Source organism: Limanda limanda, chromosome 1, assembly GCF_963576545.1.
Source record: "Limanda limanda chromosome 1, fLimLim1.1, whole genome shotgun sequence".
Taxonomy (NCBI): Eukaryota; Metazoa; Chordata; class Actinopteri; order Pleuronectiformes; family Pleuronectidae; genus Limanda; species Limanda limanda.
In genome coordinates this window covers 19,701,784-19,729,316 of record NC_083636.1, presented here as the reverse complement: position 1 = coordinate 19,729,316, position 27,533 = coordinate 19,701,784, and the positions used below count along the sequence as shown (strand labels likewise).

Below are 27,533 nucleotides of genomic sequence, written 5' to 3'. Positions count from 1 at the left end.
ACCACAAGAGAGAGAGTGTGAGCATGAACTCTTATTGAGCTGCATGAATATTACATTTCGACAGAGTTCATCCACATTTGCTCAAATACTTTCCGCCTCGTTTTTCACAAAACAAATGAGAAGTCCACCAGCGCAGTGTGAATATTTGAATATAAAAATTTGGAAATGAGGAGCAAAGTCCTAAATTAAGCACAGAAAAGGAAATATTGCTGCCATTTGTAAAAGAGAACCTACATTTGAATAAATCAATTCTTACAAATTAAGCTTTTACGTCTCAGTCAGACAAGAAAATAATAGCTAAAGGTTTTCATCAGTACGAGGCAGCAGCTCTCCTGTCCGTCCTCCTGAGACAGAGGATCCAGCTGAGTGTCTTCTGTCGGACACTCTTTTCTTCACGGGGTCTCTGACGTCTCGCTGCTTCTGCTCAAACTATTTGATGCCTTTATTCATCAGCGTCTGTTCCACGCAGGATTTAATTTGGACAGTGATACGCTAATCAGTCATTTTTCATCAACCCTGACATGTTGTCTCTGACATCGCTGAGCGAGCTGCAGCTCAGCACTTTCTGACACACACACACACACACACACACACACACACACACACACACAGAAACACACACAAACTCACGTCTCAATCTGCATCACAAATTAGTCAACACAATCTGTGCCCAATACGAGCTGCATCTAATGTCACTGGCCTCCCACACACGTAAACACACACATGTTCTGTGATAGTGTTTTCACATGTACACACACTTCACACACTAACAAGGGCACGTGATCACGTCCTAAAGCTGCTCCACAAGAGTTAAGTAATGTTGATGAGTTGTTCGGTGGGTGGTTTTGGATCATGTGGTAGAGCGGGTCTCACCTCAAATCACAGAAGAGCAAATCCTCTGTAACTGAACATGTCTATCTGATGGTTTCCTGTTTTCATCCAGAAACTGAAAGAGTAAACCTGCGGTGGATCAGTTTGTGGTCACTGGGACTCGATGAGGATGGATTTGTTGATGTGATTAGAATATTTTCACATAAAAACCCATCCTTATTGTAGCTGTAACCAACTCGGTGTGTAAAATGTAAACTATCCCTCATATCCTGATCCCTCACAGATCCCTTTACACTCTCCCCTGAACACTTTGCTGTGATTCGGTGGCACCGGGACATATTTTGACGGGGCCGACCTCTCATGGAGAATGAAAAATAAGCTGTCTCTCGTGGCCATCCCCCCGGCACTTAGTGTTTACTGCCTTGTTTATTTCTCTTGGCTGCTGATGTCCCAGCAATAAGCCCACAAGGTGCACTTCAGGCCCGGGACACTCCGGCCAATTGGAAAACTCCAGATCCCCGATATAGTCGAGTCTGTCGTCTCTTACATTATGTTTCATGGAGCGTGAGCTAGCCGGGCCATATAGGGACGTACTTTAAGCGAGAACAAGAGCGGGAGGCATATTGTGTCTCTACTTTCCACACTGTTAAACAAACGGGTTCTTGGCAGCAGGCCGGAGTTCAGGAGCAGAACAATGCATCGGGGGGGGTTGCGTTTGGAGGAGGAAGTGGTACAGCCACGATTCTCATGTCACTCGAGACAGAACAGATGAGCAACTCGTCCCCGGGAGAACAAGATGTGGAGTTTGTGGAGGACGGCTTATGTAACTTAAATCCACATGTTTGCTAATTAGGATTTTGTGGAAGTGCAATATCCATTATATGCAAGAGGTAACTACATATTTACCACTTGTACATTTATTGGTTTGTGTCTGTGGTTGAATTTTAAACTGTTCAAACTTATGTAGGACCTTTAATTTCTTTTTCTTGTACAATGACAGTACAGGTTTTCTATTCTATTCGAGGAAGCCAGAGTTCTGTGTTTTTCATGTTTTCAGAACCAATTTTGTATTAAAATATAGTTAATCTAAGCCACTAAAACATCTTTCTACTTCCTCGTTAGGTCTGTCCTGCGTCTTCATCTGGTTGTTTCTTGTTATTTTTCCCTAAATCCATGAGTCCCTGACATTTAAATCCCTTTGGACGCAATTGACAGTAAACTCCTTAGTTTACTAAGGTGTAGTTGAGGCTTTATCCGGTCTGATTAGCTCATTTGTTTTTCCAACCAGGGAAGCGGTCGCCAGAGAGCCGTCAAACTCCAGAAGCTTTAAGGGAGAACGAGATGCAGGAGGTGATTCAGTAACCGGGCGCCCGAGGCTTAACTCAACCAAAAAGATTGTTTCTGGCTGCAGAGCGTCTCTGCCTCTGAGAGATATTTGTATAACTCCGTCTCAGGCTTGTCACTTGTGCTTCTGCCGTAAACATTCGCTCCCAGTGGTCATTAACAAACATATTTCCACTTTGTTTCTGCTCCTGTGTTACCCTCGGTCGTCTCTCTGCAGCTCCTGCTTTCCGTCTCCGTCTCGGCCCACCTGCAGCTCTGTGTTTTGTCTCTCCAGCCCTCCCCTCGCCTCCCTTCATCTCCCTCTCTCCCAGAGGAGTGCGCTTGCTGCGAGCTGCCATCCATCAGGCTTGTCATCGGTCGCTCCGGGGCGGTTGGCGAGGACTGCGTGGGACTCGGCTCATTTCCCTGCTCTGATTATCCCGGGCTCCTCGGCGAGAACGGGGCCCTGCCGCTCGGGCCTTCTCCGCCTCTTCTTCCTCCTCCTCCTCCTCCTCCTCCTCCTCCTCCTCCTCCTCCTCCTCCTCCTCCTCCTCCTCCTCCTCCTCCTCCTCCTCCTCCTCCTCCTCCTCCTCCATTCTCAGTGCAATCATTGTCCTCCCCACTTTCCTCCTGATATTCTCACCTCTCCACTTCCCTTATAGATCCACACGTATGAGGCGCATGACGTCTGCACTGTGCCGATGTGTGAAAACATGAACGCACAGAGAATCTGCTCCAGTTCCCGCAGGACGCAGGAACGCCGCAGTTTCACGAGGAAACAAAAAAGGAGCAGAAGTATTAAAAAAGCTTTCACAGGGAACACGGGATTCCCTGATGGTTTTTAACAGCTATCGCTGTTTCATCACAGAAACTGTTAAAAGACTTTCCTGGAGAGTTCTGACAGTTGAATAAGTGCGGCTGCAAGGTCCTGGTGGGAGTGGCAGAGAGGGACGTACACCAGGGTTTATACTGTAGCTGAAAGAGGAGACGTCTTAAAGTGAAAGTTCCTCTGAAGTATGAAAAACACCCAGAGAAACCACGACACGGCAACACACGCGTCATATGGACACAAAACATGGAGGCCAGGCCGAATCTGACCAATCAGCAGCCTGCGTTGCTCGAGTCAGATTTCCGATTCTTCTCTTTAAATATCATTCTGTCACTCTGGCTTTCAGACGTACAAAACCCGGGAGACTGAGCAGAGACTTTCCATCAACCACCTGCTGCTCCTCCGCCCTCAGCAGGTATCTGCTGTCTTCATATCAGACAGGACGCGACGAGTCCAAGACCGAAGTAAAACTCAAAATGAAAAGCAGCTGCAGCGTTTGACAAAGCATGACCCTCTCAAAGCACTGGTGAACGGAACCAGGGGAGTTTCCTTCTTTTTGCTGCTCTTCGAGTGTTTCACGCCGCCCTGACAGCGCCAGCTCCCTGCAGGCTCCGCAAAAAAAAAACGCCTCCTCGCACAGCGACCCAGGAAGCTGGTTGCCCCGGGCACGAGCTGACCTACTTTCCAAACCCTGTCTGAATAACCAACGGGCTGAACTCGTGTGGCTTTCCTTCACCTCCACATCCCGATGCAGCCACCTTGTCGGCGGCGCCCCCCAGACGAGGATCCACTGAGGGTCTGCGTCACCTAAAGCACGTCTTCGATGTCTGCTGGTCCATTTACACCCGGCTGAGGTCACGACCCCGTCTGTGGCTGAATCACACACAAGTGAACAGCATCCTGCATCTGGGCCACTTCACTGGTCAATGAATACATGGTTTATTTACTTCTCTCTTTTTAGGGAACGCCGTGTGAAGGTACTTTCCTTGACTAATAGAAACACACACTGGTTTATCGGTTATGGATCCAGTGACCTCTGCTTTAGATGCACTCAATCTAAAAAAGGAATTGAGTATTGGTACATAAACTCTAGTGTCCATGCATGGGTTCAAATCCTTTCCACATGTCATCTTCCTTCCCTCCCTCTGTTCCTGTCCTTCCCTCGATATCATAACCCAACAAAAGAATTTGGAATCTCGTTTCACTCTTCTGCAGCTGCTGGTTCTTTCACACTGAGCGAAACCAATTAAGGAAGTTCGGGGGAATCTAATTAGGATGCCTCCCTCATGTCGGGATCCAACTGGGAGAACAACAACAGACATAAACACACCGGTGAGAATATAAATCTCATCAAGGCATCGGATTGTTTCAAGATGCATCAGGAGAACGGAGATGGAGGTTTGCTGCATCACGACCAGGACTGGAGGACAATGGATGGACAGGTACTTATGTAACCAGACTCTAACACAGACAAATAATCGCCGTTCACAAAGCCACAGTTGATTTTGAGAAAAACGCCGTCTCACCCAGAGACAGGACTCGATGCTGGGAACGCAACAGAAGCAGCAGGGGCATAGCAACCGGCTCGTTCATGTGCAGCTATGACATGTGGGTTGGATGATGGGTGACTGAGTGGGTGCATGACAGCGAAGTCAGCGCTACTCAACACTGTTATTGTTTCCAAACACCTCCTGTGTAGGCCCGGCGGCGGCGGCAGAAATTGCTGAGATTTGTTTCTGCTTCTCCTCTCTCTCTCTCCTGGTCCGGCTGCTCCGTGGAGGAAATTACGTTGATATATGCTCCATGAAATGTTCTATCTGCAGCTGGGTTGCGGAGGAAAATTGCCTCGGAGAAAAAACCCAGTCGGCTACAGGTGAATTAAAAAGAGATGAATGGCGTGTGGGGAAACAGGAACAGGGGCTGATGGGTGATCTATCCTGACTGAAGTTTAAATATAGGAATATGAAAGTTGCAGAGCAGGCAGGGGACCGGGTGCAAGAGGCTGCACCAACTTTCTTTGCACTTAATGAAAAGTCTGGTGGTGGTCTGTATTATTTTCGTATTATTTATTGCTTTTTTAAAGATATTTCGCCTTAATTGACTGGACAGTAGGCATGAGAGAGGGAGGGAGAATGGGGAAAGGCAGAAAAGGGCAGGAATCGAACCCGCGCCAGCTGTAGGACGACTAAAGCCTCTGTAGGTTTTCTCTTGCCAACTTTCTGGTATGATCTCTGTCTATTTCCTGGAGTAACAGTCGGGCTATGTACTCAACTAAAGGCCACGACACTACAGTGAGAAGCTGTTCATCTTCCGGTCCTGAGATAACAATCAACACTTTGTTGAAACACATCAATAGATTCAGTCAACAGAAACACTGGAGGGCTTTTACTTTGAAACGGGGCCAGGAAGTGTTGCAAATATTCATTTTGGGAGATATTTGACCCATAAACATTAAAACTGTTTGATCAATCTCATATTTAGTTTATCAATGAATTTTCTCATGATGTTTCCTTGAATCCACAACCCCTGGTACGGACCTTGTTTACCCGGGAGTCGCCTGACCCAGGATTTCACCCATACCTGAGGTGGCATTAAGGGTCTTTCCAAAGGACCCAGACTGACGCAGAGGGAAGACCACAACCGTGATGGATGAAAGAAGGCCGTGGTGACTGATAATAATCAACTGCAACAGCAAGAAGAAGCAACCCGAGTGAAAAACATTTGATATTCAACTCACAATGATATAAAACAAACCTGCAGTCACAACAAATACCTAAAACTGTTCAAAAAGAGACATTTGCACATGAACCATGATCCTCCGCCGTCTCAGACTAAAGTTAAATACCCAAATAAATCCACTGAACTTCAAACATTCACACCAGCGCCGTTTCTGTTTGGGATCAAAACGAGTATTTATGTCTGTGATAAGCCTTCGAGGAAGAAAGCCCCCGAGCCGCCACTGAAACCTTCTCGTCTGTCGTCGCGAACACAGGCGGCGAACGGTCTCTGAATGTGACTGAAGTGCATCTTCAATTAATCCTGTTGTACGGATTCCTCCACAGACAAACAGAAAGAGAAGCAGACGCCTGCTTGTTTGTGTTTTATTATGAGGAAAAGGTGATCAAAGCCGATTCTTTGAGTCTTTGTCATCTTCTCTCCGTGGAGGGATTCTTGTTTATTTCCCCCGGGCGGAGCCGAACGCACATTAGGCTGATTCTACATCCGAGTTATACTTCAGTGATTAATGGTGTCGTCTGCGAAACGTCTGACGGAGCAGTATCTGTTCGGCATAAAGGCACACGCACAAATGAACACGCACAATAACGACAACAACAAAGAGAGGCTGACACTTGGGACGCTGCGACAATGAGGGCAGAAAGTTGTGTACATCTGGTCCCACGGACTTATTGTGATGCCAAACAACACACCTACACACAAACACACAAAATGATGACGAACATAAAAAGTTCTATAAGTAGAGCAGTGATGTAAAACACTTTTATTTTATGAGCTTTCAAATAAGCAGCAAAGTTCGAATCATTTTCCTCTCACAGTAAAACTCTCCTCTGTGGATAATTTACTCTGTCACTTCACATTAAGCGTCTCCTCCTGTTTCAACATTCTGACAGCTCGCCATCAACTCTCCTGTTATTTAGGACGGGTCGCTCGCCATCTTCTGTCTGAGGCGATGACCATGAGACATGCCGTCATTATCTCGTGGTCTCATTGTCAACAGGCAGTTTCATGGGTCCTTTATGTTTTCAAATGTATTTGTTTTTCAATGTCAATGTTTAGATTTCTGATGGAATTTGATGGTGTTAAATTGCCGCAATATTTGATTTGTATTAATTATATTATTGTTGTTATATTATATCGTATTCCCCTTATTTTAATGTTTATTATGACTTATTTTTATTTCTTTATTAAGGTCAATTGTTTTGTTTTACTTGCAATGTAAGTTTTCCACCTGTGTCTTTTTTATTGATATATAAGCATTAAGCATCGCAGCATAAGATATCTACTTGATACTCAAATGTATACATGTAGTATAGTAAATACACAACGCAGTATTTATTGCTTGACATTACTTTCAGGGCTTTTCTCTGCGTGAGCTTAGAGAAAATATAAAATAAAATTCCGACATCCCATCCATCTCCCAGCAAGGGATATCCCTGCAATCCCTAACACTCTCTAACCTCTGGAACGAGGTTTCTAAACACATACATACATCACCCGTGTTGCACTAAAACATGGATCAGTCTGAACGCTCCTGAGGAGAACTTATAGCGGGGGGGTTGCTCTCCATCAGGCTCGGTTCCCCCCCATGAGGACACGAGGATTCATGCAGTGAAGAAGCCGCTCAGACCGACAGCGGCAGAAGAACAGTCGGAGAGAGAAGAAGCTCTCGACTTCCAGCAGAGAGGGAGCGAGAGGCAGCGAGAGAGAGGGCGACCGTCGACTTTTGCCCGATTCACACGTAAGAAATACTTCAGGAAGTGAATCCTGAGTTTTCTTAAAATGCAAAAAGTCTGCCGCAGAGAATAGGATTTAAAGAGCAAAGCGTAGGGATTAGATAGTTTAAAGAAAGAGTTTGACAGTGAGACTCTGGTCTTTAAAACTCTCTCTTACTGTTTCTGGCATTTATTGGATTTGCATTGATTTTCTATTTGGCATGAAAAGTAATTAACAGACTCCTGAAACCAGCTTGAGTTAAGTGATTGATTAGACACGTAGAAGAAAAGACAAATATCAATAAATATCCAATATTTCACACAAAGTTCTTGATAATAAATAGTGTTCCTTAGCCTCCTTAACAACCCTCTGTGTCTAAAAAGAAGATTTCCAGTTTATAGATATTGTTCTGACATGTTTTTGGGTTGGGTCCAGAAATCCCGTGCCAATCCTTCCCTGAGAATAACTTTCTAAGATTTCTACAACGACCTAGTGATTAACGAGAATAAAACATGCTCCCTGGTGTTTTCTGGTTGATTATATGCACACTCACATTGACTCAGTCTGACTCATGCATTTAAACTGAGCTTTCACAGAGCCAAATGCAGGTCAGGACGAGAGAGATGCTGCCGCCGCCCCCCCCGGTGATGATACATTCATGGGTGAAAACACGGCAAGAGAACAAACAGTATTTTGGATTTCACGGTACCGGGCAGCCTCTGGGACGAAATGATGGATTGTGGGCGAAGGGGGGGAATCGAGTATCTGTTCTGGGAAGTGTGGGAAAAAAGGTTCTGTGCGCTGAAGCCTGAGGATTATCTACTGTGAATGTGCAGGAGCAGGATTGGCGTGGTGCAGCTGCCTGGTGTAGGTGTGCATTAGCATAGGTGAATGAGTTCCTGGCATCGCGGGATCGGCATGAACAATGGTCTCTGCTCTTAATGAGGCCGGGCTCCGTATTAAAGTTGTTTACCACATTGGGAGAATTCCTCCTGCTGATAAATGAACATGTTATGAAATGATGATGTGCTGCTGCTGCTGCTGAGAGAAGAGTGTGTGAGTTACACAAACTGTCTTTGTTACACACTGGTGCAGCAGCAGCAGCAGGTGAGTGACAATGCAGCATTGTTCACCCACCAACCAGACACCCACTTGTCATGTGTGTTCTCTACCTTTTTGAGAACCTTTATAGCTACCTTAGTTAAAGAATTTAAGAGTAAGGATATTTTAGGAAAGTGAGGATTATCACCATATACTAGAATTCTGAGGTCAATCCTGATATCCACATTAGGAAATGAAACCTGAGTGACCTCACATTTGTCAGCTCAGAACAAACACTGGACAAAACTCCACATGAAGAGTGTTTGCACGGATTTTGTTTTCATTTTTGACTGGAGCAAACATACCAGACAACACATGGGACGACTGTTCAGTTCTACTGGTCAACAAACACACAAATCATGTGAGGACAAAACAAACACTGACTGTAACCAGCAGCTCTGTGAAGGAGGATGAGAGCCTCGATGGAGATGAACTGTTTAATCAGGATGTTGAGTGAGCGACAGAAAACCGACTCAATGTCACAAATATCAAACATCTTCATGAGAGAGACTGCCAGCGTCTGGATCGGAAGATTTAAGATTATTTACACATCACACACTGTGTCATGTAATCACTTCCAGTTCCAGAGCAGACGTCCAATCTGACAGAGACATCAATTAATTATATAAACGTCACTTGAAATGTTGGTTTATTCTCAACTTGCTCTTTAAAAGGTCACTTCCATGTTTGAAGGTTAGGATTAGAAATAGATATCAGCAGTAGCTCCTGTGTAGATTGTAGTTAAGGTTTATCGCTGTCGTCACTGACCACTCCCACAACTGCAGAGTTAAAACACATACAAGTGACTGCGTGTATCCAGACACCTGTTGTGCGTCAGTTATTGGCGATGATGCAACCTGTCTAAACGTGTCTGTCACGTCGGCCATCAGACCGCAGGATGACGCAAAGCAGGTTCGACCAGACGGCGGTGGAGCAAACACACAAAGGGAAAAACCTCAGAGGGTAATCACAGCCTGTCGTCGTATAATTCACATGTATTACAACACACAATGTAAACAGGGAAACCGAGCTTTGGCAACAGACTCCGCGATGACAGAGGATGATCGCTGGGTGAAATAATAGTTTGAGTGTTTGCTCAAATCAATATGCAGTTTCACTTTCACTAAATGAGAGCTGGTGGAGCAGATTCCCACGTCTCAGAGGAAGTGTTGTTTTTCATTTAGTCTCAAGTTGCTTCCAGACACGCACCTCAACTCCAGAGGGTCTCCTGAATTATCCACAAGGGCTATAATAACAATAATAATAATAATGATAATAATATACTTTTTCTCTGTAGCACATTTCAAAACCAGAGTGACAAGGAGCTTCAGAAAATAAAATTCAAGCACAAAGATAAAACATTAATAGAAAGGCCCAATCCGCAATGAGACAAAACATCTAAAAGAACAACAATAAACGTTAAATCATTATAAACAATAACCTATAAACATATTTCAAGTCCACCCGACCCAGCAGCACCCATACAGGTCTGTGTCTCCTGGTTTGGGTCCCGGCTGTCAACTGATAGACAGATCCAGGTTTGGTTCTGGTGAAACATTTCTTGGTATTTCCGATTCGGGCAAAGATGTTTGGGCCTCTAAAGAATCTCCCAGCCTATTCTACTGATTTCCCAATCCTCCTTATTCCCCCTGTAAGTCCTCCTTCTCCTTTTTGTTCACACACACTCCAACTGGACGTGATCAATAACCACAACATGAGCACCAGGATAATCAATGCATCACCTCCAGCGCTGCATTCACAACATGAAGAAAAGACGAGAGGTGCAAGTTAAGATCGTGACACGACCTGCAGATTTCACACCTTGGAAAAACTATATAAAATGTCAGTGCCTGGAGGCAGCGAGAGCAGCTCGGGTTATTTTTGGAGACATTTCAGGTGAGTAACCACAAATCACACAGATTTTTCTTGTGCTCTCCTAATCAGCCACAACTGTCACTTCTCTCAGCGAGAGCTGGGAACCGGGCTTCAAACCGATCTCCCACACAGAAACGCCAGATTTAGCTGCATCTCAAACCAGATTTCTTTAAGCTTTAAAATCAGATTTTTCTTGTTTAAAATATAATAAAGCTGCTTTTGTTTAAATAAGGAAAAGTGGTGAGGCTGAGAGGTCAATTGTCTGTGTAAAACGCCGTAAGAGACGGACAGAGGATGAGAGTCACAAAGGGGAGCGGGTGAATGCAACAGCCATGCAATGATTGCAGAGAAGTTCTCCTTGTAGCTTCTCTTTTCAACGTCTGTCGTGTGGTGGTTATGAAATGCTTCATGTCAGTGGGAGGAAGCATTCCTGCCTACACAACAGTACTGGGCAGAATGGCTCCATCTTCACGTGTGTGTCAAGTTGTGAGTGAAAGTCAGGAGCGTGTGGCGTCGTCGAGAAACAGTTTGTGTAACCATGAGATTTAAAGGTTCCTCGTTATCGCAGCAGACGCAGACGCGAGTTGGCGTTTGCACTTGTCAAGTTTGGATTAAGTCGGCAAACAAAGGAGAACAGGAGAGGGAGGGTGTTTTCGAGTGCAGGTCCTTAAACGCAAAAAGATATTCTCCTACACTCCACTACCCAGAATGCCGAGCATACCAATCACCGGCCTGTTTTGTGTCGCTGTGGCACCAGATGGTTCTCCCCAGAGCAAGGGGCCTAATTTCCCATCGCCACCTGGGAACAGCCAGATACTGATCCTGCACTCACCCCTTGTTAATTAAATGCTGTAGCGGCATGTTGGGCAGTAACACGCCGCGCCGACATCCGACTGGCTCAGTTGGACAGGACGAGACGGACGGGCAGGACGCTGCATTTGTTAAAATATCCTTGATACAGGTGTCTCCATCGTAAGCTGGTGACGTCATTTGGAGCCGGAGTAGAGCTTCAATTAATGATTATTTCAATTAGTAATCTTTAATCAATCACTTAATCAGCCCTACACATTGCTGGCTGGTGATTAACTTCCCAGAACCAACAGGTATTTGATTTACGGTGACATGAGTGAGAGAAAAACTGAAGATATTTACAATCAATAATCAAACTATGGCACTCAGGCTTAATAATCCCATGAAATTCAATCAAGCTGCACCAAGTTCACACCCTCATAGATCAGCCGTCTTAATAGACCAGAATCTTTTCTTTAATCAGGATCCATGAATTATTTACTGGTAAAATGTAGAAAATGCCAAAAGAAAACTATATTGCAATGATTAAGAAAGTGATTAGAACTCTGCACCAAGATTGAATTCTTCCCAAAATGCATAAAGTTTAATGAACATCAATATCTGTATCATCTCATTTCTTTAAACTAGTATCAGTCTCAGACTGACTACAGATTTAGAAACTCTCCTCAATGCGAGTGTTACACAAGCGTTACACAATTCAGTGCAGGCTGCAGACAAACTCTGTGTTCCCGCTTTAAGCCTGTGGTTAAAACTGTGTCGAGCAGATCCAGCAGCATTGAGCACCGCCTGCAAGACATCGTCTGCGAGGTGTTTTCATGAATCATCCAACTGGTGCAGCTACGAATGTTCAGCTCTTAATCACAGTTTGATCCTTTAAAACCAAGTTACTGCAGCTCGCCCGCGCTTAAATTACAGCCAAATAAAAGTGGAGAAAGCAGGTTTATTTCCCCTTTGACCGGATTGTTTGTCTGTCCCAAATATGAAATGAAGACGCATGAGTATATAAATCTGGTGAAGCTGAACAGGACGAATGGACGAGTGGAAGCCAAGTGATCATGTCGCGGTTTATGGTAATCTGTTCTTACCGAGGCTGCGAGGAGACGTCAGCTAACTATCGGTGTCAGACGCCGACAGGAAGAACGTCCGACACAAACAGAAACAAAAAGATAAATGTCTTCGTACACAGGGTGAAAGAAAAGAGACATGAAAGACCATGAAGTGTTTCCAAATTTATTGTGGACCATCGACCGTTTTTTGTTGCTAGTAATGATACTTCCTTGCTTCCCTCTACTCGTTCGACATGTTTCATGAAACGCTCAAGGTGAAATGAAAATAAGGAGTTGTGTAACCTGGTTGGTTAAATAAGGACTGAGGCTGTGAGTCAGTTTCCCAACATGGAAGGATAAAGACACATCTCCTGACACTGCCGGCCCCTCAGATGTCACTCAAACGCCGGCATTGGAAAACACCCACTCACACACATACAGAAACTCAAACAGTAACGTCAGATTCCCTCCCCTGACTTCGCAGTGCAGTGTGAGGAGGGAGTCGGACGTCAGCGGAGAGAGAGATAAGCATCTGTCACTTTCATTCAGCGTCAGTAACTCGCCCAGGACGCAGGGAACTCGTGCAGGAGAGACTGGATGGAGCTTGTTTCTGATCTCAGCTCTGTTCGTGCATAACCAACTCAAACTGCAGGAGTCTGTAGTAAGTGTTTAAAATAACACCGGGGGAGGATGATGAGGGCGGAGGGGGAAGATCTGATTGATGTCTACGGCTTTTGAAAAGATCTCACGTGGAGTTAAAGCAACGTCAGTCATCTGCTCGGCTTCCGCCTCCCAGAGCAGAAACTTGGGTTTATTGTTGAAGTGATATGATTGATTCCCACACTGGAGCGTTGTTATCTCACAGCGGATTTAACGAGGAGTTCACAAACTGAAGAGGGCGGTGACTCGGTAGATTGTTATTCTTCTGACTGTTGATTCTATGGCTAGAAACCCCCGTCTTCTGTAGAGTTGTAAAGATACGTTGAGCACAAACCTCCACCGAGCAGTCCACTTACATTCAATCGAGCTGCAGCATCTTCCAACATCCATACAACTAAAATAAAGCCTGTCCATACGCCTTCAATTCTGGATTTCAAAGAAATGTCAAAAAATGCTCATCTTTCAATGTTTAAAGAAGTGAAAAACGATTTCTGTATCCAAAAGTTCTTCCTTGGCCCAAAAATGCATCCATCCACCAAGTTTCATAGAAAATAGGTTCCAAAGTGAAACAAAAACAGTCAGAGCTGAACCTAATCAGCAGAAACCCTTAAAATAGTTTGAAGTTACAAAACTTTACCGTAAGTGTCATCGTGGAAAATCCCCGGAAAGACAAAAACCTCCCCTGACTCGAGACGTGTGAGAGAGGATGTGAGTGTTTGAACCGACATCCTCATTCCTCCTCGACATCAGAGTTACGGTAATGCAAACGTTTCACAACCGATCGATAGCTTGACTCATGCAGTCAACACAACTTCTGAGTTTCAGAATCACCCGATGGCTTGAGTCATCGTCCTGCTCCCTCACAAGTCTCATTATTAACAAAAAAGATGTACTAGAAGGGTTTTTATTGTGGTGTGTTATAATGTGAGCAACAAAGAATGTTTGAGCATAAGATCTGAACCAAAAACATCACAAGAGAAAAAGGAACAACCACAGATCATATGATGTGATCACGGAAAAGCACAAGATGAATCACCACGAGGAAAACATATGGCTGAGAAGAAATAACGTGGTTTGACCGCACAGGCGACAGATTTGAGATTCTGATGTTTGCAACGCTTTGTTTTCACCTCAGATTAACTTGGAAGTGGTAAGCTGTAAGAGCTTATATCACTTGTTATTTTATTGTCTTAAATGGTCAGTAATGTTTCTGGTGATATCAACACCTGCAGATCATTTTGATTTTCAATCTGCAAAGACATGAACGAATCATTATCGAGTTTGTATTCAGCTGAAACTTGATTCTTTCTGAAGTGGAAATTAAAAAACAAAGGATGTGGCCTCCGGGAGCTTGAATCAAAAGTGAAACCAAACTTTCTGGCCTGCAACACAGCACCTTATTTTTTTGTATTTGGATGAACTGACAACTATAAAGCATCGTGTGAGACTGTGACTCTGACTTTACAATAAGAAAATGTAAATTAAATGAAATTAAAGAATTATGTTGAAATCAAGGTCCAAGGTGGATTTCAGTGCTGCGTCTAGTTTTCTACGACTGACACACAACATCAAAACAATATGTTCCAACATTTGGAGCCCAGTGAGTCTCCAGACGTTCAGGTTGTGCGTCATCATCTCGTGGATTTTGTGTATTTGCTGAACTCAAACTGCACAATCAGGTCGTTGCGACACTGCAGCGTTGTTGAGGTGCGACTGCAGAGTGAGCTCGCCGAGCAGCCACCTGTCGTACAGGCATCAGAGCCACGGTCGGGGGGGTTAACAGACAGAGCTCGCTATGCACACGACGGCGCCGCCACATCTTTCACCGCGGCCATGAGCAGCGTGTGAAAGAGAAAAACACTATCAGCATGAATCCACTGATGTCTTACTACAGCTCCCAGTAAAATATCTTTACATATAATAGGACACGGTCATCGCTGAGCTTACGGATTAAAATCCTTTTTCAATTTTAGTGATTTGTCATCTACTTCCAGAGTAGCTGACACTGTGATAAGGAACTAAATGTTTTTCATGTAGACAGAATATTTGTTTGTGCCGTCGTTTTTTAGCTTTAGCTGCAGTTTTCACTCACGCAGGCGTCTCTGCTGAGGGTGAAGAAAACGACTGACATCGGGGACAAGCGAGGTAGAAACCTGCTTCGTCCCACTGTTCCCGTCAAAGAGAGTCCACAGGTCTGAATGTCCACAGGTCACTTTATCAGGGCCACACACACACATCTGATCAAACACGGCGACCTGGTATTAGTGATGAATGAGAGGATTTATCATCTTTGTTCTCTCCGGCTCCCTCGTGTTTCCCTCTTGCTAATTCCTAATCTTAATGACTAGCAGATAAGCACAAGTGTTAATTAAAGAGAGATGCATGGTAATTATATCTCTGAGGGACCTGCGCCAGCGTCTCCTCCTCCCCACCTCCTCCTCCTCCTCCTCCAGCTGACACTCCACTCATCCTTGTTTCTGCTCCTGCATTCGAAACGCTTGTCTCATTATCTCATCGTGACCCGAAGCTTCCACCTACTTCCTGATAATGGGAGGGGATGCACAGTCCAATGACACTGGTAATGAAACCGCTGCTCCCTGTTTCCCCGAGCGTGGTTAAAGGAGCTGTTTGGAATCCCACCCTCTACTAGTGAAATCACTGTGAAGCATATGAAATCAAAGCCAATATTTTCCTCTAACTTGGAGGGAAACTGGAAAAGGATGCAGCTCATAAAATTCATCTCAGTCTCAAAACAACTTCACATCACAATCACCAATCACTGCAGAAAACAGGGGGGGGGGGTGAAGGGATACGGGTGCAGCAGCCTTTGGTTTTATGAAATTACGGCGGGCATAAAATAATCCATCACGACCAATCCTGCCTGCCCGGTGCGCTGGCGTCTCCACCAGAGCCGCAGCAATCTGTCCCCTCATCTGCGAGTCCAGGCAGGAAAATATAATAACAGAACGGACAACAAAAGGCCTCGCCAGAATCGTGTGGGTATGAAGTCGAGCTTATTAAAAACCACAGTGGAAAACAAGCATGCAAACAGCGAGCGCGCCCACCCTCCTGCAGGAGACACAATAAAGTGTGGTGTGAAAGACGGAGAGAGGAGACGGAGGAGGAGCAGACACCCGCTGCTAGTTTAATAGGCCCGACTATAGGAGGGCCTCCGGTTCCACTATGTTGTGTCATGCGTCCTGTGGAGGCTGCTTCGGGTCCTTGGGGAAGGTCACGGCAGATGTAATCATAATCAATGGGGATTCCACATTTAAACGCATTGGGGGCAGATGACCAGGCAGTTTGTTCCTGATGGTTTAACGTGAGTGAGGGTGGAGCTGAATCCTCGATGAGGTGAATACAGCAGGAAAAGTGCACCTGTAAAACCAAACGTTGGCAAACTAATCTGCAAAGGTTGTTGTTTTAATCCACAGTTTGGTTCACACCTTGATTTTTCCGCCACGATTTGAACCGTACCTCCCTGATATTAGCTGCGTCGAACCGGCCGCTACTTTATGATATTCAACAACAACGTCCTTTAACAAACAACTGATCACACAACTGATTCCTGTGTGTGTCACATCCTGCACTGCACACATTCAGCACGAGATTATCATTTGCCTGCATTTGCGTACATGTGATCATTCCCTCATGCTACGAGATGAATATCGCGATAAAACACACATCAACATTTACAGTTATTTTGCAGTAACGTTACACAACAAACATTTCACTGATGCGATATTGATAAATGCCAGAAAATCAATCGCACAATGATAAACCAACTATTTGTGTTATTTGGATATTAAATTGCATGAAATAAATGCATTACATTGACACTTTGCACATTTATTCCTGCATAAACTGAACGGTTCTGTAAAACCTGTTTTTATGCTTTCCTATTTATATACGTTTTATTTCATCTTTCATTTCTATTGTCTAGTTCTCACTCGTGATTCTGCTCCTGCACATGGAAATACTCGACTTTATCTTTCTCCTCATACTCACGGTCTACTTGCTTTTTGATTTGCTTTATCTTTGTCCTCATTAATTCTAATTATGTTCATTGTCACGCACCAGGACACCAATGTGAAGACTTGTATGTGAAAATGTACTCGGCGATAAACATGACTTAATCTCATTTGTTGTTTTCAGTTCCTGTTTCCATCTCCAACGACTCCTCTCCACCTGTTGACAGTTACACGCTGTAGGTGCGACTAGTTTCAGAATCAGTGTTGTTGACGTTATGTCTGAACAATGAGAGTTACTCTCATGCACATGCTAAATATCATAAATCAGCTTGAATAGGTTTTAAAAAGCAGCACGAGCGTCTGAAAACAAAGGAAGACAAGAAAGGCTTCAGCTCATTAGTCAGAGTAGAGACGTTGTCACCACCGGTCACTGAGATCTGGTCATTTTCAACAAAAGAACCACCTTCGTTCACCAGAAGGATCCAACCTGCTCTCTCCCGCCTTCAGATAAATATAGACTCATTCCTGAAACCACTCGACCACATAGAGACGGTGCAGACAAATGAGTGAATGTTGGATTAATATGCGATTGAGGATGGTTAATTATTCACCAGCAGGTCGGAGAATTAAATTTGACTCATGATATTTTAATGAGCTGATCTGGAGACGTCTCCTTTACGACGTCTGATAGGTCACGTTTTCCTCTCTGTTGCCTTCCTGACTGTCACAGATGACATCATGCTGTTTCGGGGGGGTGAGCGCAAAATTTGTAGCTTCCTCTGCACCATCAGGAAATTATGCGATCCGAGAAGGAGGAGGAGGAGGAAGAGAAGGAGGAGGAGTGGAAGGGGGGGGATTGCACACTCTTCTCCTCTCTCAGCTCCAGTTTCAAGACAAAAGCAGTCATGTGTAGCGTTTATTTTCATCCCAGGCTAAATACCAACGTCAAATGAGGCGGCATTAAAGGATGTTTGGGCTCTGGAAGATTAAAAAGGGTCAAAACGACCGGTTTGATCTGCACAGCCAGAGCAAACACTGTGCAAATCAATGGAAGGGAAATATTTTGACTATCAGTTCATTATTTAATGCATTTTCTTTACCGAGCAACGATTCCCGGGTTTGGCTTTCTCAGATGTCAGGATTTGTAGTTTTTTATCACCATTTCATACCACTGTGCCCGTTCTAAAACGGCCTGTGTGGAATGCACTGTTTACTTGACCTGTGCTGAGGCTGGATTTCTCTCTGAAACTGTAAAAAGTGACCTGCAGTCACTCAGCCACGTCCAATAAAGACCTGCCGCTGAACCCTGAAGCCACGTCACCGCTGCTGCACAAACAGCTGCTCATTTGTTTATTCGACATTGGGTACGGCTAGCTGCTAAAAAACGCAGAACCCCGAACTTGAGAATCCGTTTTATTCGTTGTCCAACAATCCAATCTAATAAGATGAGCGGTTCTCTGGATATGTGAGACACATAAGCTGCTTTCAGACATGCACTGAACCCCAGAGATTCTCCTGACATTCTCCCGAGGGGCTGCATGTGTGAGCGCTAATTTGTCAAGACTTTCACCGTCCCAGTAAAAAGTCTGCAGATTGTCTGAAGGAGCCAACGTGAGAACACAACCGGAGATTCACCGCGAGCGAGTGAGGGTGTGGATGACGTTTCTAACATGCGACACACAAAACTAATATTTCAGGATGAAAAATCTGAGCTTTTGATGAATGGAGCTCACTCCAGTGTCGATTGGCTGAAAACAAAAACACGTGATCTCCGCAGCAGCTCGGTCGTGAACGCCTCTGAACAGAGAAGTATTAAAGACAAACTCCGGAGAAAGTCCAGACCCGATTCTCCAGACATCCTCCGGAGGTCAAGTCTGAAACCAGCTACACACACACAGAGAGTCCTGGAATCCAAACCAAAGCACATTCTCCCCATTCCTTTTAAACAGAGACTTTGGATTACAGTGAGAACCGGTTTAATTAGAAAAACCTGCATCCATGATTGGATTTCAAACCACATCATTTATCACGATGAAACCTATGAGAGCTGTTTCAGATACATTTTTCCTCAGACAGCTTCTGGAATGATTTTTACTGGAGCCTTTAAAAAGGGATGGGTGCAAAATTCCTTTAGCTTAGACAGACTTTGGAGGCATTTTTGATTTTCACCTCGTAGGTGGTGAAAAAAAATATTCTTACTGCACAGAACGAGCTGCGATATGACTTTTATGGTCAATACAACGAAGACTAAGTTTGTCTCTCATTCAGAGCTCTGGATAAGAGGCTCAACCTTTATCAACAGCACAATGCAAACACAAATCCTGCTTCTCCTGCAGAGTCACGACACACACACACACACACACACACACACCACACACACAGATATCAGCCGTACACACATTGTGCACTCCGGGGTTTGACTCTGTCTGAAAACAATCATTAACGTCAGCATTCCTCACTCCTCCGTGAAAGGTCTGAGAACACAATGGCTTCAAAGAAACGAAAAGGTTGGAGCTTGTCTGATCTTTTTTCAACCATAAATATCTGTTCTGACTGTCGTTGCTCGGGAGGGGCTTTCTGATAACCAAGATACAGGCTGTTAGGTTGGGGGGGGGGTTGTTGCAGGGGTCTAAAAAAGCAGAGGGTGATACATATTCAAGGCCCTATTTGTTTGGAAGATAAGCAGTGGTTATTCTCCCCCAGCCTAATTAGAGTCATATTGCTTTCCCAACACGGACCCTGCACTGAGCACAGCATCCTGGTTTGCACTTATTCCATCTCCTCCATGAAATATTCAGCTTTATAGAAAAGGGGCGACAGAGCGAAATGCCTGAACCCTGAGATGAGGAAGCTTCAAGGAGAACTCAGCTCTTTATGCTCCTGAGTCTCAGACCCTGAGTTTCCCTGCAACACGTGGAGATGTTATGGAGATGGAGGTCAAGGGCAAACCCAGCTGAAGGTTCATGGAGCACCAAGGTGACAGGGAGAGAATGACATTTGTTTCTTTTGGACTTGTCTTACCGCTGGAGTTCTTGCCACAGATGAGGTGCTGGTGGGGCTGCAGCAGACCCCACGTCTCCGAGTCCCCGTTGATGGCTTGCTCCAGGGACTCCAGGGTGAACTTAGGCACCCCGTTGTCCCTCTCCAGCAGCGCGCTGCGCAGGACGCGGCCGAACACCTCCCGGAACAGGCTCTCCATGCAGGCGGTGAGGTAGATGGCGGCGTGCTCGTGGATCCTGAGGGCCACCCGGCTGTCCACCATCCACCTGAAGAACTTCCCCACGGAGAACACCAGCCCGCAGCGCAGGGACTTGCCTCGGCTGAACTTGTCCCCGGTGCTCATGTTGTACAGGGACAGCGCGCTCAGGGCCGCCGTGATGCAGTGGACGGACACGGTCCAGGACAGCACCACCTTGATGGAGCTCTGGATCTCGTGCTTGGTGCACTTGGCGTAGCGGAGGCTGAGCCGCTGTGCCTCCCGGGCCACACGCACCAGTGCCCGGCCGATGAGGACCGACAGCCGGGCCAGGACCTCCGGCGGCGGGTTGCCCAGCATCAGGTCCTCGTCCCTCCGCAGCGCGCCCTCCACCTCCCCGAGGCTCCATGGCACGTCCTCCAGCTCGGGCAGCTTTACGCACTGACCCGAGCACTCCAGGGTGTCCACGATGTCCTCCGCCAGGACGGTGTTCACCGTGTCCACGCTGTTCTGTCGGCTGTGCATGGACTCCGTCAGATGCCAGCAGGCGCCCCCCCCGTGCGTAATGGACTGCTGTGTGTCCGAGCAGCACAGGGACACGCTGGAAGACCTGACCGAGTCCGCGGCTCCACCATACCCAGAATCAAGCGTGAGATCCTCCAGCGTCCTCACCACGGTCTTACCCTTGCCTGCCATCGCTGCACCGCATACTGTTGTTGGGAATGCTCAGTCTCCCAGTTAAACGCCACAAACTCGTCCCAGTGCGTCTCCTTCCCCAGTAAATCCAGTCCCAGCGAAGTGAAGCCGCAGCCACTGTCCTCCGGAGCCTCCGCGGTTCTCCTCCGTCCTCAGGTCCTCGGGTCCTCAGGTCCTCTGGTCCTCAGGAGGTCTTCGGTCTCCTCTGGTCCTCAGGATGTCTTTGGTCTCCTCTGGTCCTCAGGAGGTCTTCGGTCTCCTCTGGTCCACAACTTCACTCGAGGAACCTGAGAGCGCACAAGCCTCCGCGCGCACCCGGCACCGAGGCACGGCTCTGCGGGGAGGAGGAGCCTGGATCCCCGCGGGCTGGAACGGGCCAATACGAGTCTCCAGGAGGTGTGAGTGACGTGAGCAACACCGACCTGCTGCCTTTGAGCAACCTGCTGCTGGAGGAACAGCCGCAGAATGCAGACTGGTACACGGAGGAGGCTGTGCTGCAGTGAGCTGCCCGGGGACAGGAGGAGACATGGATCCCTGCTGAGGCGACACATGTGAACTCATGACATGTACAAAACAAGCGTTTTAACTTCACTGCTGAAATCAAATTACAGCTTTAAATGACAAATCTTTGGATTGATTTGGATAACAATGTAACAATATATATGTTTGTATACTAGCAACTTTGTGGCTATACATCATCCAACGTGCTTCATATGTTTTATCAGGATTTTTATCATTAACAACACAACTCACCAAATAACACACAAAAACAATAAACACACCAACCAACACAGAACCAAAATCACAGACCGATACATATTTTATCACAACCTCATCAACAAGTTCATTAGGAAAGACATTGAAAAATAAATATGATATCTATCTATCTATCAGTCAACCAATCTCTCTATCTATCCATCATCTATCTATCTATCCACCAATCTATCTAACTAACGATCTATCCAACTATCCATCCATCTATCTATCTATCTATCTATCTATCTATCTATCTATCTATCTATCTATCTATCTATCTATCTATCTATCTATCTATCTATCTATCTATCTATCTATCTATCTATCTATCTATCTATCTATCTATCTATCTATCTATCTATCTATCTATCTATCTATCTATCTATCTATCTATCTATCTATCTATCTATCTATCTATCTATCTATCTATCTATCTATCTATCTATCTATCTATCTATCTATCTATCTATCTATCTATCTATCTATCTATCTATCTATCTATCTATCTATCTATCTATCTATCTATCTATCTATCTATCTATCTATCTATCTATCTATCTATCTATCTATCTATCTATCTATCTATCTATCTATCTATCTATCTATCTATCTATCTATCTATCTATCTCTCCATCTATCTATCTATCTATCTATCTATCTTTCTATCTATCTAGCTATGTATTTATATATATGTATGTCTGTCCATCAACCTATCTGTCTATCTATCTATATTTTAATAATCTATTCTTCCTTGTTCTGTATAAATGTAAATACAAACATTTACTTCATACATGTTATGATATTGTGGATAAAAAGCAGAGTTTCTGAATGGAGCCTCATGTGGCTGTTGATTATTCTGATTGTAGTTAGGGATGAAATCCCACAGTCTGAGGTCCTGCAGTGACACGCTCTTCTTCTGCAGAGGTCGTCCCACAGGAGCCCAACACTGGTGGTCATTTGAAGTGGGAAGTGAAAGTGGGTCTGTACAGAGGAACATCACACAAGCTTTAATCTCATGCTCTTATAAATATTTCACTCTTTGAAGCACGTACCTTTGAGCTGCTTCCAGCGTGCAGACCTTCTGCTTCGAGGGGGTATCACTGCCTCGTCATGGTGTTGATGTTGTCGAGCGGCTGATCCTCCAAAATACAACATTTTTGGAAACAAAGAGCGGGTGAGATGGATTCGGAGGACGTGCTGAGAGGAGCAGTTGGTGGATTGATGATTCATCCACTCTGCTGGGGCTTCTCCTTGAGCTTCGGAGCTGGACCGACCATCTGTCCACGCTGCCTGCCACACCAGAGGCCCTTTCATATTTTCTTAGCATGACACTGCACTACTCCCAGAGCTCAAACTGGGAACAAATAAACAACACACAGCTCTGCACTGGAATTTGGAGAAATGATGTGAGACACCCGTGTGTCACAAAAGTTACAGATGGGAGAAAAGGGCATAACAAATCATAGCAGTTGTCTTACTCTCATTGTTTGGGTGACAAATGGTAAAAAGAACACAATCCCTCTGCATGATATATGTTTCAAAGCAAAGTATTTCAGCTCATCTATATCAAGATGCTCCACAGGAACTCACACAGCCTCTGATGGCAAGTGAAAAATCTGTTTCTGCGCAAGAAACATCAATCAGGGAAGATTTCTATCAATTGAGTATGGAATTATTTAACCAAAGGAAGATTCTAACAGGTGACACGAGTGCGACCTGCAACAGTTTTCATTCCTGCATGACGTACACAGAGAGAATGAGCAGGTGATTTCATTTGTGGTATTGTAAATCTCTTTATTTACAGTAAGATGTCCGGGTTCTCTGGTGCCGCCCTCCAGGACCGGGGTCCGGGCTCCAGCAGTCTGTCACAGGCTGCTGAGGCAGTGCAGCAGATCTTCGTGATGATACACTCTGGTGAGAGCAGTGGAGGTGGGCAGCTGTCAGCTGCTTCTCTACGTGCACTGTGGTCCTCCACAAGCTTGTCCTCACTTATCAAGCCTTGGTTGCCTGGTAACAGCAGAAGGATCATGAGTTTCCTGGCAAGATGATAGATTGTTTGTGTTTTGCCAAGAAAGGAAACACATCACATGACCACGCTTCGACTTTATGTGCAATCTTGTTTTGTTTTTAATTTCATGATTTATTTAAATCATGTACTTTTAAGTTTGCACTTTATGTGAACCTGTTTAAAGCATTTTATTCAAGGCCTGTTTTTTACAGCCTATTTGTTTACAACTCTCTCTGAATTTGCACATTGAGCCTCCTTTATTGTTATGCCTGTATTTATTATGCTTTCCGTTGTTTTTTATTATTAATATAAATAATTTTAACTCGCACTTGATTGCAGTTCATTATTGCACTTGTCTTTTAAAACTGCTGTTTGTATTGTCTTCTAATTGTTTGTATGTGCACACAGGTCCTGAGAAACGCAATTTAAATTCCATGTTATGTTTTACAGGTATGGCTGGAATGATGTGAATAAACTTGAAACAATTTAAATGTTTAATGTGTTTAATTCTTAAGTGACTGTTGTTTAAATGACATTTGGTTCTTTTACAAAATAGTAAAAAAAACAACACAAAAAAGTTACATTGAATAATAACAACAATAATAGAAAATGAAATACAAGAACAGAAATGCATTATTTGCAAATATGGGAAAGTGTAGCATCCAGTAGGAGCTTCACAATTATTTATATATTTGTCTGCAGTATATAAAGTAATATGTCTGCAGTATATTACAGTTTTTCTCAATTGGTTTGGCTCATTTCACGAAACAGAAATGACATTCTCAAAACTACACGTGCAAACCTCCAAACCACTGGGCACTTGTTCACAACAGATTGGCAGATCTCATTCCTTTAATCAAATTGCAATTGTATTAGCACAGCCTTGCACCTGACAAGCACAATTTTCATATGATTTAGGACACCTTGCAAACGGTTAGGTACAATTGCCTTCAGTTAGCCCAATTACCAATTGAACATATCTTGCTGGTCTAAACTGAATGTTGCTTCTCAGTCAAGTGGTTGTTCTCTGCAGAACATGTTGGCATAATTTCATTGTTTACATCATCACCTGCACAATAGTTCACTCCACTGTCAAAATCTTTCAGGCACATTATACCATGAAAAACATCATGGTATATACTGTAATATGGATCTCTTGGATCATTGGCCTAATTTTCAGGTGCAACTAGAACTTTACTAATCAAGGGGGAGTTTCACACATCCGATCACCAATCACACAGTAAGTTTAGTTAGCTGACAGGTGCTATCCAGGGAATAAATGCTTCCATCAAATATCTAGAGCTTGACCAAGTTCAGTACAATTTATGAACCTGGAAGCACCTTGCCAGGGAAACAACCAAGGGCAACTGCCTGCTCGAGGAAGAAGAGGAAGAGGAGCAAGGGTGCGTGGTGGTGGAGAAGGGGGAAGAGGCCGAGGAGGACCAAGACAACAATTTGTGCCAGATGAAATTCGGGCTACACTTGTGGACCATGTGGTCAACCATGGCCTCACAATGGCAGAGGCAGGTCGTCGAGTTCAGCCTAATGTGCCACGCTCTACAGTGTCCTCTATCATCCAAACATTCCGCAGGGAAAACAGGTATGTGGTCAGTCAACTATGGAATTATTGATGGTAGAGTTAACTGTAGTATTCAAATTTATTGAACTAAAGTCAAAGTAAACAAGTAAATACAAATGGTAATAGTGTCTATTCCCACACATTTTTCATTGTGTGGGACAATGTAAGCTTCCACTGTGGCCCGCTCATCAGGGCGTGGCTCACTGCCCATCCAAGAATGCTGATGGTGCTCTTATCACCTTACTCCCCATTCCTCAATCCTATCGAGGAGTTTTTATCTGCATGGAGGTGGAGAGTCTATGAGCATCGGGCTCAAAACCAGAGGTCCCTTCTCCAGGCAATGGATGCTGCTTGTGGTGATGTCACAGCAGAGCAGTGTCAGGGATGGTTGCAGCATGCACGCCGATTCTTCCCCCGTTGCATAGCAAGGGAGAACATCAGATGTGATGTTGATGAAAATCTGTGGCCAGACAGATGAGAGCGCGAGGATGAGCAGGCGAATGAGGATGAAAACTAGTGAAACTCCAGCTTTACTTTAGTTTGTTACTGTATGTGTTGTTAGTGTAGGCTATACCTAATTTTAGTTTTGATGTGCTAATTGTCCCGCAGTATATTGTGCTATACATATTTTCTGTTACTGTAACCATGATGTATGGCAATTACTGTAACAATTTCCATGGCTGTATGACTGCAATAAAGTATTTTATGTGAAACCCTGAATTAATCTTTTTTCTGTTTACACATAGTATTCTGGAAAGAAAACATCTACTGAAACCATTCAGTGTCAAAAGACTGAGCCAAGATTGAAATGTGCACATGAGGGATATTTCTATGGTCCACTGCCACACTGACAAAACATCTAAACATTTTGACCTGTAGTGTTTAAACAATGCCAAAGGGACTTTTCATTTTGGGGGCACTGACTATTTGTATGAGAAAAGGATTTAGTTTTGACTGATGAGTTGTCTGTTTTGGGAGAGATATTACCTTTTGCAGGTGTGCCATGGAGTTTTGCTGAACCATCCAGGTTATTTTGGCAAATGTATTTAAACCTTGGAGAATGTCCTTTTTCCACTGAGAGATGAGCCACAGCAATCGAGAAGGAACTTTTCATTTTGGGGGCACTGACTATTTATATGAGAAAATGATTTGGTTTTGAAGCTTGAGTTAACTGTTTTGGGTGAGATATGACCTTTTGAAGGTGATCCATGTAGTTGTGCTGAACCATATAGGCTATTTTGCCAATTGCACTTAGTGCTCTGAGAATGTAATTTCTGTTTCGTGAAATGAGCCAAACCAATTGAGAAAAACTGTAAGTTATCAGATATTGCTATGAGCTATACTGCTACTCAGTGGCCAAAACATGGAACTACGCCCATTTCCCCAAACCGCAATTCTTGCATAATGACAAGTGATTTTTATGTAAGAGAATATTGTGACGCATTTGTAAATATGAGCAAATTTAAAGAAACCACGTTGATACAAACCGTGATAATGATTAACAATAATAATGCATTAAGAGAAGACATAAAGGAAAATATATGATATAGAAAGATAATCAGATATAGGTTAATTAAATTATGATTTTATAATATATGAACAGCCCAAAATTGTATGTAATAAAATAAGGTGGGATATAGAAATGGTTTTAAGCCTCAGAGCAGTTTATACTATTACTTTAGTAAAAGTTCAGCCACTGCTATCAACTGACACATACACACAAATACAGACACGTACACACGCACAAACATACGCTGATCCATGCAAAACTATCACAAGTATTCTTCTAAAAGTGATTTCTGTCTGCAAGTATGAGAATAGAGAGGAAAAACTGGGGGTGTGACCTGTTGTACAGTCTATGGTTGTACTACAATAACAAACGCACACACAGACACACAGACACACACACACACACACACACACACACACACACACACACACACACACACACACACACACACACACACACACACACGTGAGCTCCATCCGCTCATGCCAGTCAAATGTGCTCATCCGGGTTCTTCTGAGGTAAACAAGTCAGGGAGCTCCTCAGACTGAACACGTTTATGTTTTTAACGGTTTATATCAGTTTACATCTAAATAATTGATCATCAAAGTTTAACTTGACATCATTTTAAACTTTTTTTGGTTGTCATTCACTTTTTTTAAAAAACTTTCTTTAACGAGGTAGTACAAAGTGAAGCTCATGTGAATTAAAGTGTTTTTTGATGTAAAAAGTGTGTACAGGAATCGAAAAGTGACCATCAGGGGACAGTTTTATAGAGGGCAGCGGACGCACGCTGCAAAAACGTGACCACGCTCGTACACGCACACAGCAACGAGGGCCAATCACAGCAGCCGGAAGCCGCGTACGTCAGCTGCTGGGGGCGGCGTCAGTGC

General features: G+C 44.3%; 1 protein-coding gene across 1 annotated transcript in view; it reads right to left on the bottom strand.

Annotated features, from left to right (window-relative positions):
• The window catches only part of btbd11a (BTB (POZ) domain containing 11a), a 110,226-nt gene extending 89,418 nt beyond the window's left edge, over positions 1–20,808 (bottom strand). Inside the window, exon 1 of the mRNA XM_061069221.1 lies at positions 19,920–20,808. Within this exon, the coding sequence (XP_060925204.1) occupies positions 19,920–20,790 (871 nt within the window). The 5' untranslated portion in view covers positions 20,791–20,808. The remainder of the gene's footprint in view (positions 1–19,919) is intronic.
• Positions 20,809–27,533: the final 6,725 nt, after the last annotated feature.